The following is a 19,481-nucleotide window of genomic DNA, read 5'->3' as shown; positions in this document are numbered from 1 at the left end:
AAGATGTGCGGACTTCAACTCCCAGCATTCCTCAGCCACCCATGCTGAGCAATTAAATCCCACTGATTTATAGGATTTATTTTGCATTGAATAAGGTGGCTTTTTTTTTTAGCAGCGATAATATGCTGTGACCGAACTCCGCGCCTGCTGTTTCATGCACCTTTGCAATATTAAGACCGTGGAATCAATGAGCCCCTTTAATTCATATTAAATATCTCCCAAGCAGCATGCGTATCTCGAACGAGCCACTGCGCAGGCGCAAAAAGTTTGACTTTGTCGGCGCTTGCGCGGATGCCTCAGACATTAAGCGCCGTTTTTTTAAAAAAAAAACAAAACAGCGCGAGCCAAACGGTCGGCGTCTGGCGCATGCGCTGTGGCATCCCCTTTGAGCCCGTGGGGGAAAGCGCGGGCGGCTGTCATGGCGGCGCGCCGAGGTTGGTGCGGAGGAAAAGGCTCGTTTCTGGCTTTGGCCTCCGGCGTGACGCTTCTGAAACTGCTCCTCATTCCGACATAGTAAGAGACCCGCATTATTTTGTCTTTCGGGCTGATTAAAAAGGCGCGCGGAGGGAGGGTGGAAGGTTCAGCCGCCGCCATTGTAGATTCGGCTGTTCCAAGAGAGTTTCCCCCGCCCTCCACTGAAAGTGCCCCCCCCCCTTTGGCTGTTCCCGGGGCTCGTTCTTCTCCCTCCGTGTTCTTCTTTGCTAAGCTTCCAAGCCTCGCTAATCTATAGTGAATGAGAGCCAGGGTGGCTGGGGAAGATGGGGGTTGTAGTGTAACACTTCAAGAGGGAGTCTCTTGGATTTTCCCCGAGGTTTCTGTTGGAATAGCAGTAGTCCTCGACTTACAACCCCAATTGAGCCCAGAATTTTGGTTGCTCAGTAAAACGTTTAGTTCATTGAATTTTGCTTCGTTTTACATCAGTTCTTGCTACCTTTGTTAAGTGAATCACTGCGGTTGTTAAGTGAGTCACACGGTTGATAAGTGAATCCGGCTTCCCCGTTGACTTTGCTTGCAAGAAGGTTGCAAAAGGAGGATCACGTGACTCCAGGAGACTGCGACCGTCATAAATGTGAGTCAGTGGCCAAGCGTCTGAATTTTGATCACGGAGATGCTGCAAGGGTCATAAGTATGAAAAATGGTCATGTTGCTTTTTTCAGTGCCGTTGCAACTTCGGACGGTCGCTAAATGAATGGTTGTAAGTCAAGGACTGCCTGTATTAACTATTTAGTCCTATCCTCTACAGTTAACCTGGTTAGTGAATTAATTAATCCAACTTGGCACATTGATCCATAGATTTAGAAAGTGGATGATATATATGGTAGATTAGCCATGGGGGTGCAGTGGTTAGAATGCAGTACTGCAGGCTAATTCTGCTGACTGCAGTTCAGCAGTTCGATTCTCACCGACTCAAGGTTGACTCGGCCTTCCATCCTTCCGCGGTCAGTAAAATGAGGACCCAGATATGTGTGGAGCCTTCCTGGAACTGCTGAAAGGACTGTGTTGTGTAGCTGTGCTTTCTTCAGCTCCATAACTGTCCTTTCAGCAGGTCCAAGAAGGTGCCACATCCATTTGCACCACTCAGATCATCCTGAGGACACAGGTAAACCTCCAAGTGGCCTCAACGACCCTCTAAAAGGATGCAAATGACCAGCTGCAAGGAGTATCAATCCTTCCATTCCCCCACCATCCAGTCAGAGCCGAAGAAGCTTCTTGGATGAGAAGTGAAACGTCTTCAAACGAAAACCAGAAAGTCCAGTTGCCTCTTGAAAAAAGCACCTTTGGGACAACCCTGACCTGGTTGACTGAGAATCGTAGTAGTCCACTATCTGGATACTAACAGTTAACTCTTTGTAGTCATTCCACAGATTTTGAAGTGCACAGGAACTGGCTTGCCATTACTCACAGCCTACCAGCCTCTCGGTGGTACTATGAGGTGCGTATCTTATGGTTTCATTGCCTGAAAATGTCTTGTGTCAGTAGAGCAGCGACTTGACTTTGCTAGTCAGAAGGTCGCAAAAGGGGGTTTCATAACCCCAGGACGCTGCAACCGTCATACATATGAGTCAGTTGCCAGGCGTCTGAATTTTGAGCATGGGGTGGCTGCAGTAGTTCTAAATGGGAAAAACATGTATAAGTCACTTTTTCCAGTGCTGTATCTTCGAACAGTCACTAAACAAACATACAGGTAGTCCTCGACTTCCGACCATAATTGAGGCCAGGATCTCTGTTGCTAAGTGAGACGTTTGTTGAGTTTTGCCCCCATTTTAAGACCTTTCTTGCCACCATGGTTAAGTGAATCACTGCAGTTGATAAGCGAGTAACCTGGTTGCTAAGTAAATCCGGCCTCCCACTGACTTTGCTTGTCAGAAGGTCGCAAAAGGGGATCCCATGACCCCAGGACACAGCAACGGTCATAAATGTGAACCAGTTGCCAAAGATCTAAATTTTGATCCCGTGATGATGGGAATGCTTCCAAGGTCGTAACAGTGAAAAATGGTCATAATGGATAGAATAGAATTCTTTATTGGCCAAGTGTGATTGGACACACAAGGAATTTATCTTTGGGGCATATGCACCCAGTGTACATTAAAAAAATACATTCATCAAGAATCACAAGGTACAACACTTGATGACTGTCATAGGATACAAATAAGCAATCAAATCATACTAGGAAACAATATAAATCGTAAGGATGCAAGCAACAAATTACAGTCATACAGTCATAAGTGGGAGGAGATGGGTGATAAGAATGATGAGAAAACTAATAGTAATAGTAATGCAGCCTTAGTGACTAGTTTGATAGCGTTGAGGGAATTATTTGTTTAGCAGAGTGATGGCATTCGGGAGAAAAACTGTCCTTGTGTCTAGTTGTTCTGGTGTTCAGTGCTATATAGCATCATTTTGAGGGCAGAAGTTGAAACAATTTTATGTCCAGGATACGAGGGGTCTGTAGCTATTTTCACAGCCCTCTTTTTGACTCATGCAGTATACAGGTCCTCAATGGAAGGCAGGTTGGCAGTAATTGTTTTTTCTGATTATCCTCTGTAGTCTTTATTTCTGTCTTGTTGGGTTGCAGAGCCAAACCAGACAGTGATGGAGGTGCAGATGACAGACTCAGTCATTCCTCTGTAGAACAGAATCAGCAGCTCTTTGGGCAGTTTGAGCTTCCTGAGTCACTAGTATCTTCGAATGGTCACTAAACAAATGACTGTAAGTCGAGGACTGCCTGCATTCTCCAAAACGGGGTGTGGTTAGGAGCTATGCTCATCATCTGGTTTCTGAATCTACCCACAGACAGATTGTTTAACCGGAAAGTTTGCTTTTACTGGAAGCTGAACAAACCTCTCAAGCAGGCAACTGCAGTCTCTCTCTTGCCTGTCCTGTCAGCCTTCCTAGATTAAAAAGGAAAGGTCTCTGTCTGGATTAGCCCAGCAAACTGATCCAGATCGTTCCCCTTTGCACAAACGAGCACAGCAACCACAGCCCAGTTTGCAATAATTTGGGTAAGTTCACTCTTCCCCCTTTTAAACATTTCAAACAGATTCGGGGCAATTCTTCCGATTCCTTGAATCCTGCAAAAAAAAAAAAGATTAAAAGGGAGCTAAACTTGCTGTCCTTTTAAAAGTTTCTTTTACTTTTCCCCCCAACCTTTTTTCTCTCCTTTTTAAGCCTGTATTAATCTTTTTATTATTGTAATCAGTAATTGTAATCAATATGATTGAGAGCCATTTTGATCTGGTAGTTAAGGCATCAGGTTAGAAAATGGGAGTCGATGAGATCTTGTCCTAGCTTAAAAATGGAAGTCGAGTTGGGTGAATTCTAGTCCTGCCTTAGGCATGAAAGCCAGCTGGATGACTTTGGGCCAGTCACTCTCTCAACCCAACCCATGTTACAGGATTGTTGTTATGGGGGAAGCAGGAAGGAGGAAGAAGTATTCAGTATCTTACAAAAGTTATAGAGGTGAAATGTAAATTTAAAAAAATCAAAACTTTTATTGAATTGTTATTTAAAAAACGACGGGGAAGCACCAAGTGTTCCTTTGGAAAAAAACAGTTACAAACAACCCTTTAGCAGTGTGAACTATTTGAGAGCAGAACCGGTTGTCGTGATTAATGGCAGAATTGCTTTTGTTGTATTTATTCACTTGCAAGTGACTAAATAGATAGACAGCCAATATGTCATTGGGTTTTTGTGCTAAACTGGGACGTTAACCTGATGATTTAAGTCATCATCTACTGGCCGGATGCCCTTCCTGTTGCCAATGCAGTGCTCTGTTTAGCAGATATATTCTTAGTGTGGCCCAGAGAGAGAAACGTCTGCCTCTATCTAGGATCGAACTCACAGCCTCTTGATTGTGAGGCGGGAGCTCCACCTCTAGGCCACCCCACCAAACTTGATGACTTAAATAATCCTGCCAAACTCTGGGATTTGGTGACCTGAAGTGGATGCTAAAGCTTGAAACGTTCAATCCTCTCACGCCTCTTCATATAGATTCTTGCTGCTTATTTTATTTTATTTTCTGAATTTCAGGCAACTTCCGAGTGGACCTTGGATTACCCTCCCTTTTTTGCCTGGTTCGAGTATCTGCTTTCCCACGCTGCTGTGTACTTCGACAAAGAGATGCTATCCATTCAGAACCTCAACTATTCCAGCCAAATGACCGTTCTTTTCCAAAGACTGTCGGTGATCGCTACCGATACGCTCTACATCTATGCTGTGTACCAGTAAGTGGTTGTGTCTTTCTTTATCCCTTTATGAGAGCCATGATGGTGCAGTGGTTAAAAAGCAGTACTGCAGGCTAATTCTGGTGACTGCTGGCTGCCAGCAGTTCAGCAGTTCAAATCTCATCAGGCTCAAGGTTGACTCAGCCTTCTGTCCTTCCAAGGTGGGTAAAAATGAGGACCCAGATAAGAGGCAATAGGCTGGAAACAGCTTAGAGAAGGCTGTAAATCATTGTGAGGTGGTATTTAAGTCTAAGGGCTATTGCTATTTCCCTTCCTTCCTGGTGCAGTGGTTAGAATGTAGCATTATAGGCTGACTCTGCCCAATGCTAAGAGTTCGATCCTGAGTGGCTCATGGTTGACTTCCAAGTTCGGTAAAATGAGGACCCAGATTGTTGAGGGCAAGAGGCTGACTCTCTAAACCGCTTAGAAAGGACTGGAAAGCACTGTGAAGCTGTATATAAGTCTGAGTGTTATTGCTATTTGGTGTGCCCTGGAGCCTGGAGAAAATGTTGAATGTTGATTTTATTTATATGTTGCCCTTTTCCCCCGAAGGGGACTCAGGGCGGCTCACAACTCAACCAGGGAGGGGGATACAAACAAGAATTTAAAACGACATAAAAAACAATGCATAATTAAAACACAACAGTCATACCAATTCGAGACGAGGGCAACAGTTCTTTAGCCCCAGGCCTGTCGGAACAGCCAGCTTTTAAGGGCTTTGCGGAAGGCCTGGAGGGTGGTGAGGGTTCGAATCTCCACGGGGAGTTCGTTCCAGAGGGTCGGAGCAGCCACAGAGAAGGCTCTCCTCCGAGTAGTCGCCAGTCGACACTGGCTGGCGGATGGAATTCGGAGGAGGCCTAATCTGTGGGATCTAATCGGTCTAGTGGAGGTAATTGGCAGCAGAAAAGGGAAGGAGGCCACTGATTTTGATTATCCTGGTCTTTACTTGATATTTCCAAAATGCAGGTAATCCTCAATTTACAACCATAATTGAGCCCAAAGTTTCCATTTCTAAGCAAGAGAGCTGTTAAGTGAGTTTTGCCCCATTTTGCTACCTTTCCTGTCATGATTGTTAAGCGAATCACTGCAGATGTTAAGTTAGTCACACAGTTGTTCAGGGAATCCAGCTTCTCTCTTGACTTTGCTTGTCAGAAGGTTGCAAAAGGGGAATCTCAGGATCCCGGGACACTGCAACCGTCATAAATATGAGCCAGTTTCCAAATGGTTGAATTTTTATCACATGACCATGGGCAGACTGCAAGTATGAAAAGTGGTCATAAGTCCCTTTTTCCAGTGCTGTTGTAACTTCGAATTGTCACTAAACAAATGGTTGCAACTTCAAATGCTTGCTAAATGAACCTTCCTTGCCACCGTTGTTAAGTGAATCGCTGCAGCTGTTAAGTTAATAACATAGTTGTTAAGCGCATCCGACTTCCCCATTGACTTTGCTCATCAGGTGGTCCCAAAAGGGGATCACATGACCCCGGGACCCTGCAACAGTCATAAATACATGCCAAGCCTCTGAATATAGATCATTGGTCCGTAGGGATGCTGCAAAGGTCATAAGTGTGAAAAACTGTCCTCAGTCACTTTTTTCACTGTCATAACTTTGGTCACACAACGAATGATTGTAAGTAGAGGACTATATCTAATTGGGGAAGCGAAGGGAACGTAGACGTTTTTGCTTGATAAACTACGTGTCTCATAAATTGCACACATGTAAGAATTGTGTGTCTTGGTTTCTTCTTACAGATGCTGCAGTTGTGTAAACGGGAAGCGGGGTGCAAAAGACCCCTTGGAAAGCCCACCGTTTGTTCTTTCGGTCCTTCTCCTGTGGAATTTTGGCCTCTTAATTGTGGATCGTATCCATCACTCAGGTTTTTTTTTTTGCTGAAGATCCTGATCCATTAACCAAATATGAGTGTGGGGTGAAAAAAAATAACTTCTGTGTACGTTCAGATCTACAGAATCTGTTAAGGGTTTAAGTTTTAGAGCTAGCCGGAATCGTGTTTAAATTGGAAAATGATGGCTTGGAGGAATTTTTCTAAAGCAGATGGACTTCCTTATATCAATCTCAGATATTCACTTCCAGTACAACGGTTTCTTGTTTGGATTGCTGCTGCTTTCCATTGCTCGATTATTCCAGGTAGTGTATAGCTCATCTTTTCCTTCCCTCTGTCTGTCTGTCTCTCTGCACGCACACACACCTTGACTTCTTCCTCTTCCTATTTTCCCCACACTGTAAGCTGGGTTGGGTAGAGAGGGGCAGGGGAGCCTGGTCCAAAATCACCCAGCTGGGTTTCATTCCTAAAATAGGACTAGAATTTACCCAATGCTTAAGGTGGGACTAGAACTCACTGTCTCCTGGTGATTGTTCCAAATTCCTCCAGCCAGCTTTCATTCCTAAAATAGGACTAGAATTTACTATCTCCTGGTGATTGGCCCAATGTCACCCAGCTGGCTTTCATGCCTAAAGTGGGAGGAGAAGTCACCATATCCTGGTTATTGGCCCAAAGTGCTCCAGTCAGCTTTCATTCCTAAGAGAGGACTAGAACTCACCATCTTCTGGTGATTGGCCCAAAGTCATCCAGTTGGCTTTCATGCCTAAGCAGGACTAGAACTCACAATCTCCTGGTGATTGATCCAAAGTCACCCAGATGGCTTTCATGCCTAAGCAGGACTAGAACTCACCGTCTCCTGGCGATTGGCCCAAAGTCATCCAATTGGCTTTCATGCCTAAGGTGGCATTAGAACTCACAGTATTTCTACTAGAACAGTGTTTCTCAACCTTGGCAACTTGAAGACGTCTGGACTTCAACTCCCAGAATTCCCCAGCCAGCATTCGCTGGCTGGGGAATTCTGGGAGTTGAAGCCAGACGTCTTCAAGTTGCCAAGGATGAGAAACACTGTACTAGAATGAACAAAGGAGGATAATTCTGAATCTTGAAAAGCTCCTGTCTTGTTTTGTTAAACTACAGAAAGTCCCAAATTCCTCATCTAACTCTTGGCCATCATGCTTTGATAAAGACAACGGATGTTGGTTTGTTTTAACTCTTTGCTCTTCTCTTCCCCATCATCATTTTTCCCCCCAGAAAAGATACTTAGAGGGAGCATTTCTCTTCGCTGTCCTCCTGCATTTCAAGCACATCTTCCTCTATGTAGCCCCAGCCTATGGCGTCTATCTACTCCGATCTTACTGCTTCGCCCAAAATAATCCAGGTATGTTGCTGACAATTTCATACAGGGAGTCCTTGATTTACAATCCTTCGTTTAGTGATCATTTGAAGTTAACGGCGTTGAAAAAGGTGGCTCGTGATCCTTTTTCACATTTACGACCATTGCAGCATCCCCATGATCCATTTGGATGCTTGACAGCTGACTCACTTTTATGACGTTACTAATTTAAGAACTGCAGCGATTCACTTAGTAACTACAGCAAGGAAGGTCGTAAAATGGGGCAAGACTCGCTTCACAACTACCTTGCTTAGCAGCACAAATTTTGGATCTCAGTTGTGGACATAAGTCAAGGACTACCTGTATTCTAGAATACAAGGTCTCGTTAGAAAGGCGGTCTGATTTGTCACTCTCAGGTTTGAAATTTTATCATCATCATTCTAGCTCTCATTGTGTCTAGATGGATCTCTTCGGTGGCGCAGTTTCAGTTTTCTACGCGTGATCGTGCTTGGATTAATTGTCTGCCTCGTTTCTGCCGTTTCCTTGGGACCGTTTTTGGTTTGGGTAAGAAACCCCTCTGTTTTTCTGAAATATATTTTTATGACCTTAGAGTGGTCACTAAGTGAACCGTTGTAGGTTGTGGACTGCCTGTAATCTGCTTTGGGTCCCAGGCTGGGATCAATGTATTTTTGTCCGTGTTGCTTGTGTGGTTTTATGTTGGTAATTGTATTTACTGCTTTTGGGGGTAAATGCTGCCCAGCGTCTGTTGGAGTTGGGCAGTAAATTTGAATAAATAAACAAAAATGAACTAAAGTTTATGAAATCAACTCAAGCAAAGTAGCAATATTCCAAGTACGACAGGGTTTAAAATGTTAATAAGTTTGGTTGTTTCTTGGTCTAAATACTGTATTTTTCGGAGTATAAGACGCACCAAGGTTTTGAAGAGGCAATTTTTTAAAAAAAAATAGGTAGGTAGGTAGGTAGGTAGGTAGGTAGAGGGATAGAGAGGGAGAGAAAGGGAGAGAAATACAGTAGGTAGGTAGGGAGAGAGAGTAGTTGGGTAGGTAGATAAAGGGAAAGAGAGAGAAATAGAGAGATAGAGAAATACAGTAGGTAGGAGGAGAGAAAGAGTGTAGGTAGATAGGAAGAGGGATAGAGAGAGAAATAGAAAGAGATAGAGAAATACAGTAGATAGGTAGGAAGAGAGAGAGTAGGTAGGTTGGTAGGTAGAGGGCGGGAGAGAGAAATACAGTAGATAAGTAGGGAGAGAGTAGGTACGTAGGTAGATAGAGGGGGAGAGAGAAATACAGTAGTTGGTAGGTAGAGGGATAGAGAGAAATAGAGAGAGAGAAATACAGTTGGTAGTAGGGGGTGAGAGAGAGTAGGTGCAAAAAACCTTTTGCACTCTGCAAACCTCCCCAAAACAGCCCATTTTTTGCGAAAACGGGCCCTTTTTTCCCCAAATAAAAGGCATGAATAGCCTTGGGGGGAGGGGGGGGCTTGCAGAGTGCTCCTGCGGAGATGTGGGGGGAAACTAGCGAAAACGGGCCTGGTTTTTGTCAAAAAAATTGCATGCATAGCCTTATGAAGGCTTATAGAGTGCTGCTTGGGGCTTGGGGGGGGGGCAAAAAATGGCCAATTGTTTGCTTATTTCTGCCCTCCCCAGCCCCCAGGAGCTCTCTGAAAGCCTCCATAAGGGTATGCACAGCCATTTTGGTGAAGGGGGCAGGGCTTCGGGAGGCAAAAAAATGTTGTATTCAGTGTATAAGATGCACCCAGCTTTTCAGCCTCTTTTTTGAGGAAAAAAAGGTGCATCTTATACTCTGAAAAATACGGTAAGTTTTTCAAATTTGGCAACCGTGAGAAGGTGTGGAGGTCAGCTCGGCTGGTTGGGGGATTGTAGGAGTTGAAGTCCTTAAATGTACCTCATTTTTTAAAAAAACCAATTTAATTGGAATGAAGACAAGATTAATATGACTTTTCTCCCATTTAGGGTCAGCTTCCTCAACTTTTCTCTCGCCTCTTCCCTTTCAAACGGGGCCTCTGCCATGCCTACTGGGCCCCAAACGTTTGGGCGGTGTATAACTCCCTTGACAAAATGTTGTCAGTCCTTGGTAGGTATCTTAATCATTTTGTTTCTCTGACTGGCTGTCCTTCCATCCAGCCATTTTATTCCATATGGACACCGCCACCTGACTCCAGCCACCTTACCTAGCGCAACACATTAGCCCGTCCCAATTGTTCAGGCAGGGAAGGCATCTTGCGAGCCCTGTCAGTCAAAAGAATTCCAATTGGCAAGATCTGGGATTTGGTTTCAGCAAACCCCCACTTCCTTCTGGCACTGATGACATTACCTAGTTTGGTAGCGAAACGTCTGCAAGATAACCACCAAGCTCAGAGAGCACCAAGGAATCCACAGCCCGCCCTCCTTACCCCACTCCACCCTATCATCATCGTCTTTTAACGAATCCATAATCCCTTGCAGGGTGGAATCTGGGCAACTAAATGGAGCTGAGTATTTACTGGCTGGATGCCCTTCCAGTCGCCAATGCGGAGTTTTGTTCAACAGATACATTTTTTCAGATGTCTTTTTGGTAGGAACCCGTTTTGATCTGGATGGATAATTTCATTTAATGTCCCCCCCCCCCTTTCTGCAATTATGGCAGCAAATGTCTTATTATCGGCATTTAATAATGAGATAGGCCTATAATTCTTAATATGCTGGTGGTCTGTATCTTCTTTTGGTATTAATATATTATATGCCTCTGTCCATGATTTCGGTAGTTTATCTTCAGCTAGTGCTTCGTTGTATAATTCCAGCATTAATGTCTCAAATGGTCCTTGTATATTTTTATATAATACTGCGGGGAGTTCATCAGGTCCCGGTGTTTGTTGTTGTTGTTGTTGTTGTTGTTTTCCTGCCTCCATTATTTCCATCATGGCTATTTTATCATTTAACATCTTTCTTTTTGTGACCGGTATTGTACTTAGACCCCCCCCCCTCCATTCAATATTGTTTAATACTCTCTTCTGATATATCTTCTTGACTATACAGGTCCTTAAAGAAAATTGAATTATATTGTTTTTATCTTCTATCCAGTAGTATAGGTTCCAGATACATTTTCTATTATTATAAAGTTTTTTATTTTTTTCATTTTCATAACATAATCGCATGTACTGTATACTATTAAATAGCCAACAATATATTGTATTATTAAATGTTTACATCGATTCATCTTACCATCAACTCCCAAAAACAATTATTGGCTCTTCTGCTCTACATACACCATATTTGTACCTTATCCATCACTTTCTTTTCCATTTCTCCTCCCCCTCCCTACCTCCTTTCTTCCCTCGGTCATCCTTCCTTTCTCTACTTCCCCTTCCTCTCTCCTTCTCCTCTCCCCCCTTCCCACTCCTCATTTCTCTCCTCCTCTCCCCACCCCCTTGCCCTCTCCTATCCCTCTCTTCCTCTCTCTCCTCTACTTCCCACTCTTCATCTCATTTACTTGGTGTTTTTCAGCTTCTGAGTGAGCTCCATTTTATGTTCATGGTATTTATAATTCCTTTTCAATATACATATTTAATTTGAACATGTATTCTCCTTTTTAAAAAAAATAGAAAAAAGTATACTTACATAGTCATTGTGCTTTTAACCCACCCACCCCCGATACATTTTCATTGCGCTCAGAGAGAAAAATAACTGGCTCTACCTAGGATCGAACTCCCAGCCTCCTGATTGTGAGAACTCCACCTCTAGGCCACCGCAACACACACACACACCTACCTACCTTCTACCACTGAATGTTACCCAGTTGAGCAATTAAATGTTTGCAAGAAAATCAGAAAGCTCAGAGATGACCAAAGTCCCCTTAAATCTATTTCAGATTGTTTGAGTGTGCGCCTGAGCTCACTAACAAATTTCCTCTTGATTTTCCAGGGCTAAAGTATCAATTGCTTGACCCTGCAAAAATACCTAAGGCGGCCATGACCGGAGGGCTGGTTCAGGAATTTCAGCACAGTGTCCTTCCTTCTGTGACCCCACTAGCAACCTTATGCTGCACCGCCATCTCAATGGTGGTAAGTATAAACCATTCTCCCACCTGCGAATTTTGCTGTATTTTTATTTCCTGTGGCCAAATCTGTTGAATTTCAGTCTCTACCGGTCAACGGTGGTAAAGGGACGCGGTAGCTCAGTGGCTAAGACACTGAACTTGATCAGAAAGGTTGGCGGTTCGAATCCCTAACCCCGCCTAACGGAGTGAGCTCCCGTTACTTGTCCCAGCTTCTGCCAACCTAGCAGTTTAAAAGCAGGTAAAAAATGCAAGTAGAAAAATAGGGATCACCTTTGGTGGGAAGGGAACAGCGTTCTGTGCCCCTTCGGCATTTAGTCATGCCGGCCACATGACCACGGAGACGTCTTCGGACAGCGCTGGCTCTTCGGCTTTGAAACGGGGATGAGCACTGCCCCCTAGAGTCAGGAACGACCAGCACATATGTGCGAGGGGAACCTTTACCTTTTTAACCGGTCCACAATTCCCTTTAAAATAGCTCATTCTGCTCTTATTTGACGAACTCTGTCACACAGCAATTCTCTTATTAGGCAAGAAGTAGAGTAACGAAAAATTTTAAAAATTCTAAATATTACAGTGCCTGATTCTTACAGAAAGGACAGAAACTAGGAAGCTGTACAATTAATCTTCAACTTACAGCAGTTTGTTTAGTGACATTGAAAGTTACAATGTCACTGCAAAAAGTGACTTATGACCATTTTTCATACTTGGGCCCGTTGTATCATCCCCATGGTCACATATTCAAAATTTTAATTCTTGGCAACTGACTCATATTTATGACGGTTGCAGTGCTCCGGGGTCACCTGCTCACCTTTTGCAACCTTCTGACAAGCAAAATCAATGGGGGAGCCACTTAATAACCATGTTATTAACCTAACGCCCGCAGTGATTCGCTTAACAACTGTGGCAAGAAGTTTCGTAAAACGGGGCAAAGCTCACTTGACAAATTTCTCACTTAGCAACATCAATTCTGGGCTCAGTTGCGGCCGTAAGTTGAGGACTGCCTGTAACTTATTCAGGTCCTATTTTCAGTGTCCGTGGAAAGTAGTTTTTGACTATTTTCTGTAATAGCCTGTGGAAGTGACCACGGGAGACTGGATGAGGAGATGCTGTCTAGGGCAGGAGTCTCCAACCTTGACAACTTTAAGACTCGTGGACTTCAACTCCCAGAATTGCTCAGCCAGCCATGCAACTTTAAGACTCGTGAACTTCAACTCCCAGAATTCTTCAGCCAGCCATGCTACTTTAAGACTTTAAGACTCGTGGATTTCAACTCCCTTTGCTGGCGGAGGAACTCTGGAAGTTGAAGTCCACGAGTCTTAAAGTTGCCAAGGTTGGTGGCCCCTGTTCTAGGAAACCTTCAGATAAGAAGCAGCATAGCCCACAGCTGTACAGTGGACAGAGCATTTTTTCCATGGACTGGGGGTGGGGGAGAATGTGCAAGCTAGATCCCATGCATGCGTGTTAGATCCCTTACATGTGCAGTTTATACTTGCGTTCTATGAGAATCTAATGCCTGGTGATCTGAGTGAAGCTGAAGCGTTGATGCTAGCACTGGGGAGCGGCTGCAAATATAGATGGAAGTTTCACTCGCTTGCTCACCCGCGGCTCACCTCTGCTTTTTTCGGCCCGGTTCCTAACAGATCACGGCCCCGGAGGGGGTGGGGTATTGGGGATCCCTGGTCTAAAGCCATCCCAAGTTTGAAGGCACCTTCTCTAGGTCAGGAGTGGCCTCCATTGATTTGATGACCTGCTTGATGGGGGAAGACCCACTGAAGCTCTGTTTCTGCCTGTTATTTCTAGCCTTCTGTTTTCTGTCTTTGGTTTAAACCCCAAGGGCCCAGAGGATTCCTCAGGTGCTTGGTTCTCTGTGCGCTAAGCTCCTTCCTGTTCGGTTGGCACGTCCACGAGAAAGCCATTCTCCTCGCCATCCTTCCTTTAAGGTAAGAGAGCGGTCAGTGCTGACCAAGGGGAAACATTGTGAGAGGGGAGAAAAGGAGCTATTGAAACCCTAGGGCCAGGCTACTTAGGGAACCGACTTCTCCCCATCAGTCTGTCCCACTCGTTCAGGCAGGGAAGGCATCCTGAGGGCCCCCATCAGTCAAAGAATTTCGACTGGCAGGGTCTGGGAAGATGTTGCCCCCTGCATTGTGCAACATCTTGCCCTCAAAGGTGAGGAAAGCCCCAAATCTATAATTTTATCAGTGATTTAAAATGTTTAATGCTAAACTAATCTGATTTTAATGTTTATTGATTATATGGCACACCTGCCAGAGGCCCACTCGGATGGAGGGAGGCAAGCAGTTGAGAAATATGACATGAGAGGGAAGGGAAACAAGGGCAGAGGGAGGAGGAAAGGAAGGGGATGGGGGAGAAAGGAAGGAAAGAGAAAGGAAGGAAAGGGGGAGAGAAAGGAAGGAAAAAAATAAAGGAAGGGTGAGAAAGGAAGGAAAGAAAAAAAATGAAGGGAGAGGAAGGAAAGAGAAAGAGGGAAGGGGAAGGGAGAGAAGAAGGAAAGAAAGGAGGGAAGGAAGGAAAAAGAAAGAGAGAAAGATTGATCTGTTCCTAAATATCAACCATAAAGTGGATACCACAGAAGCCTGGAGTTGGGAATTCTTTCAGCTTTCCTAAGAATCCAGGCCTCCCTCTTGGGCACAGATTTCCTTTCACTGACTGAGGAACCAGGGCAGATCAAACAGTCCCCAGATTGGACAGAACTGCAAAGCAGCTGGTGAAGAAAATGAAGCTGGGTTTTTTTCCAGCAACACAACCATCCAATACAGGCCTCCAAATCAGTCAAAAAGTACAGGTAGTCCTCGGCTTAATGACCACAATTGAGCCCAACATTTCCAGTGCTAAGGGAGATCATTGTTCAGTGAGTTTTGCCCCACTTTGCGGACTTTCCTGCCACAGTTGTTAAGTGAATCGGGGTTCCCCGTTGACTTTGCCCATCAAAAGGTCGCAAATGGCCTTAAAAATTCGGACACTTGGCAACTGCAGTGTCCCCCGGGGTCACGGGATTTCCCTTTTGACAAGCAAAGTCAGTGGAGAAGCCAGATTCACATAATGACCGTGTGACTAACTTAACCACCACAGTGATTGGCTCAACAATGGTGGCAAGAAAGTCATAAAATGGGGTGAAATTTACTTGACACCTGTCTCGCTCAGCAACAACATTTTTGAGCTCAGTTATGGTAACAGGATCACCTGTTATTGTGGTGTCTGTTAATGAGCATGGCAGCTTTAAGAGAGGGCTGAGAAAAGCAAAATCCACACTTGAAATATTCCCCTTTTTCTTTTTTCTTTTTAATTATTTTGTTCTCAGCTTGCTGTCCGTGGAGAGGTCAAGAGATGCTGGTATTTACCTAATACTGTCCACTACGGGACATTTTTCCCTCTTCCCACTGCTGTTTACCACCCCAGGTACATATTTCATTCCTTGTGATTTGCGGCCGGGGAGGGGTGGTGGTGAATCGCTTTAATTCAAATAGTCCTCAACTTACGACCGTAATGGGCACCAGGATTTCCATTGACAGTAGCTGCAGTCTTAAGTCGAATCACCACGTGACTGGACCCAATTTTATGATCATTGTTCAAGGAGTCACAAGTCATTGCTGCTGTTCAGCAAATACAGTTGCTCCCCACACCAGTGGGAAAAAGTCACCAAATGTAGTCATGAGCATACAAGATAATGGCAACCGGTTGTAAATGCGAGCCAGTTGCCAAGCACTTGAATCACAATTGTGTTACTTTTTGGGGGGGGGAGACTGCAACAGTTTGCAAGAGTCATAAGGTTTTTTGCTGAGACAGTCGTAACTTCAGACCATCAATAAATACTTGCCATTCAAGGCAAAATACCTGGAGGAAGATAGCTGGACTAAGCTGAGTAAAGTAATAGTTAATTTATATTTATTGTTGGTTGGTACATCTCTTGCTTTATTTGGTCCAAGTCCATGTGCCCTACATAATGTTCCCACCTCTTGTTTCCTACACACACACACATACACAACAACAACCACCTGGTGAATTGGATTGGACTGAGGGAGGGACTGAGTGAAAGCTGGCCTTTGTGCCTAAGGCAAGCCTAGAACTCACCATCTCCTGGTTTAACTGAATAGCAGAGTTGGAAGGGACCTTTGGAGGTCTTCTAATCCAACCCCCTGCTCAAGCTGGAAACCCTGTACCATTTCAGACAAATTTATCCAATATCTTCTTAAAAATCACCAGTGTTTGAGCATTTACACCTTCTGGAAGCAACTTCTGTTCCACTGTTTTACTTGTTCTTGTCAGAAAATTTCTCCTTAGTTCTAAGTTGCTTCTCTCCTTCATTAGTTTCCATCCATTGCTTCTTGTCCTGCCTTCACGTGCTTTGGAGAATAGCTTGACCCTCTCTTCTTTGGGGCAGCCCCTCAAATATAAGACTTCTAGCATGTTATCTCGTCCTTCTCATTAAACTAGATGTACCCAGTTCCTGCAACCGTTCCTCATATGTTTCATCCTCCAGTCCTCTTTGTTGCTCCCCTCTGCACTCTTTCCAGAGTCTCCACATCTTTTCTACATCGTGGCGACCAAAACTGAATGCAGGATTCCAAGTGTGGCCTTACCAAGGCCTAATAAAATGGTATTACACCTTCACGTGATCTTGATTCTATCCCTCTGTCTATGCAGCCTAGGCCAGTCTTGGTTTCTAGTCTATCACCTTGTCACCTCACAAGACTGGATCCAGATTTGCCCTACTATTAATGGTTTCATAGCATTTTGAGATTAAGTCTGTATTTCCAGGTTGGGAGAAGATGAGTAACCAGCCTAAAGAAAATCCCACAGCATGGATTTAAGCGCAGCCTCTACCATTTTGTCTAGTCCAGGGGTCTGCAACCTTTCAAACACTCAAAAGAGCTATTTGGACCCCATTTTCCACAGAAAAGAGAGCAGGTCGCGTGGCCAGGTGGGCAGCTCCGGAGCCGCAGGTTGCCGACATCCAGTCTAGGCCATACATGCCAATCCATGACCAACCTGTCTTGTCCCAGTGTATGCTGGGCCCAGTTCGACATGACGCAAGATACATGAACGGGAATGCTTTTTCCCCGGAATATATCCTGTCATGGAATTTACTGCTTACAAAATCCTTATTGTTTTGCCTTTCAGAGCTGCCCATTAAAATATTGCTGATGCTCCTCTTTTCGGTATACAGCTTCTCCTCCCTGAAGGCCCTTTTCAGGTAAGAAGGAAGCAATTTTACAAATAAAGAGGAAAAAGTTGCCCCCTAGCCAAGGGGTTCGATTTTTGTCACACTGTCCCGTCTTAGGGTGGTTAAGCTAACAATAAAGAAGATGATTTGTTAGCTCAGGGTTGAAGTGAGGTTCCTTGATAATCTCTGGTTGTTGTTTTTTTATAGATGTTTCATCACCCAACTAGGTAACACCATCAGTGCTAGAAGGGAGTGGGATTTAGGAGGAGGAGGAGGACTATGGGGTCTTTGGTGCTGTCTTGAGGTTGCTTGTTTTCTTGCAGTTATTTCATCACCCAGTATTGTGGCCTGGCAGCAGATTCGGACAGTGAGGAGGTTGGGGAGGAAGATGGGCCAGTCCTGGAGTCTGGGGAAGGCTCTGATGGGGGCTCTGTGTCGGAGGCAGAGAGGGGCCAGAGCCGCATGCCAGTTATCAGCTGCCTTCGTAGTCAGAAACCCGGAAGCTCGGGTGCCAGTGTGCGCATGCGCTGCTCTTCTGGGTTTTGGTCCTCCCACACGTGTGAAGACGACCAGCTAGCTGGCGCGCCCGCATGCACACAAATGTGGGAGGAGCCAGTGAGGCCACGCGTCCCGGGTGAAGTGGCTCTGCGTGCCACTTCCCCATAGGTTCGCGAAGAGGACCCTAGGCCTTGGGCCTCCTTTCACACACATACACACAACCAGGTTACCATGGGAACCCAGATTGTTCCAGTTTGGAGGAGTAGTCCATGTAACTTCGAACAGTTGCTAAGCAGGACTACCTTTTATGATAAGACTATGAATAAATGGTCTTATTCGCTTTCCCCCAGAGATTAGTACGGCCCCCAGTCTTAACACTCTTCTGGAAGGCACTGAAGACCTCATTCTGCCAGCGGGCCTGGAGGACACAGAACGGGATGGAGCCCATTAAATGGCTTATGTGATGTCTTGTTGCCGGGCGGGGTGTGTGTGTTATATTATATTATTAATTTATTATGTGATTATTCTCTGTTATTAGTTTCATTGTTTTACATATGAGGTTTTTATATTCCTGTAAGCCGCCTTGTGCCGAACGGGCAGCAGTGTAAATTCCCTAAAACAAATAAAATACAATAAAATCTTATTTAAAAAATGCTTCCCTCTTGTCCTGTCTCCATAGGAACGAGCCTCTGCTTCACTGGCTGGAAGCAGTCTACCTCATTGGGTTGATACCCATCGGAATCGTCTGTGAAATTGTGTTCCCTTTTACTTCCTGGGCTCAGAAACTTCCTTTCCTACCTCTGTTGCTCACCTCAGTGTATTGTGCTTCCGGCGTCATCTATGCCTGGCTCAAGCTGTACATCTCGGCCTTCACCGGACCATCGGAAAGCAAACCAAAGAAAGAAGAGTGATGTATATATCATGGGTTCCAAGCCGGCAAGGATCATTCCAAGAAAGCTCACCACCCACACACAGGTGCCAACATTGGACGTCCTGTCCAATTCCAGAAGTGGAGCTTTAAAACACCTTCTTTAAAGACTTGGGGACTTGAAACAAATCAGAAAGTAATCAGGTGTTTAAACCAGTGCAGTCTGAATGCAATGTATTGCTTATTTACATAATTGGTGTAGCAAGAAAAAAATCAATCTTTTTTCCTTATTTTTCTTTTGAATTATTCTGTCTCCCAACTGCCACAGGGATGTGCTGATACAAATAACAGAGGGAAATGAACAATTACTTTCTCCCGAATATTAGGACTTGGGTTGAAGGCAATAAGGGGTTAAAGTTTAAATAGGCACACTCAATAACAGATGTGTAATTAATATATGTATGTGTGTCCTTTATTTATAAGGACACATATAAAGGACACATGCTGAATTCCCCAACTCTATTACAGAATCACTGTTCTCTAGAAAAAGTTATCATGCAGGACAATTTAAAAAAATGTGAATAAAGGATTCATTTTTCTATCTGTTCCCTTGTCTGTTTGGATTTTATAATTGCAGATATATTACGCAAGCAAATAGATCAGATTAGGTTTGCAATCTTTATCCAATCACCTTCCTTCCCATCCTCTCCTTTCTCTTCTTTTCTTCCTTTCTCCCTCCCTTTCTTCTCTCCCCCCCACCCCTCTCTCTGGGGCATTACTTCATTCCTGTTTACAAATCGCCATCATAAATATGAACCTCTTGTGGCAAGCATCCAAATTTTGATCATGTGACCATGGGGGTGCTGCAATAGTCATTAAGTGGGAGAGACTGTCATAAGTCCCTTTTTTCAGGGCCAGTCCAACCGGAGCGGGTCACTTAAAATGAATGGTTGTAA

General features: G+C 44.5%; 1 protein-coding gene and 1 non-coding gene across 3 annotated transcripts; both read left to right on the top strand.

The window, feature by feature from the left end:
* Window positions 1–365: 365 nt before the first annotated feature.
* ALG8 (ALG8 alpha-1,3-glucosyltransferase) lies at window positions 366–19,128 on the top strand. Of its 2 annotated transcripts, XM_032220088.1 has the most exons (13): window positions 366–513; window positions 1,855–1,933; window positions 4,531–4,724; window positions 6,477–6,586; window positions 6,803–6,870; window positions 7,817–7,943; window positions 8,359–8,462; window positions 9,892–10,012; window positions 11,839–11,978; window positions 13,775–13,914; window positions 15,297–15,394; window positions 17,117–17,189; window positions 18,337–19,128. In XM_032220088.1, the coding sequence occupies exons 1-13, from the start codon at window positions 419–421 to the stop codon at window positions 18,566–18,568; spliced, it is 1,581 nt and encodes a 526-aa protein (XP_032075979.1). In that variant the 5' UTR covers window positions 366–418; the 3' UTR covers window positions 18,569–19,128. The 2 variants fall into 2 exon arrangements, with proteins under 2 accessions (XP_032075979.1, XP_032075980.1); XM_032220089.1 differs by lacking the exons at window positions 366–513; window positions 1,855–1,933 and adding an exon at window positions 3,188–3,503.
* LOC116510857 lies at window positions 3,325–3,465 on the top strand. The gene has a single exon (XR_004255691.1).
* Window positions 19,129–19,481: the final 353 nt, after the last annotated feature.

The sequence above is a fragment of the Thamnophis elegans genome, chromosome 6 (genome assembly GCF_009769535.1).
Source record: "Thamnophis elegans isolate rThaEle1 chromosome 6, rThaEle1.pri, whole genome shotgun sequence".
Classification (NCBI taxonomy): domain Eukaryota; kingdom Metazoa; phylum Chordata; class Lepidosauria; order Squamata; family Colubridae; genus Thamnophis; species Thamnophis elegans.
The sequence above is the reverse complement of the archived record's forward strand: the minus strand, read 5'-3'. Positions and strand labels throughout refer to the sequence as shown.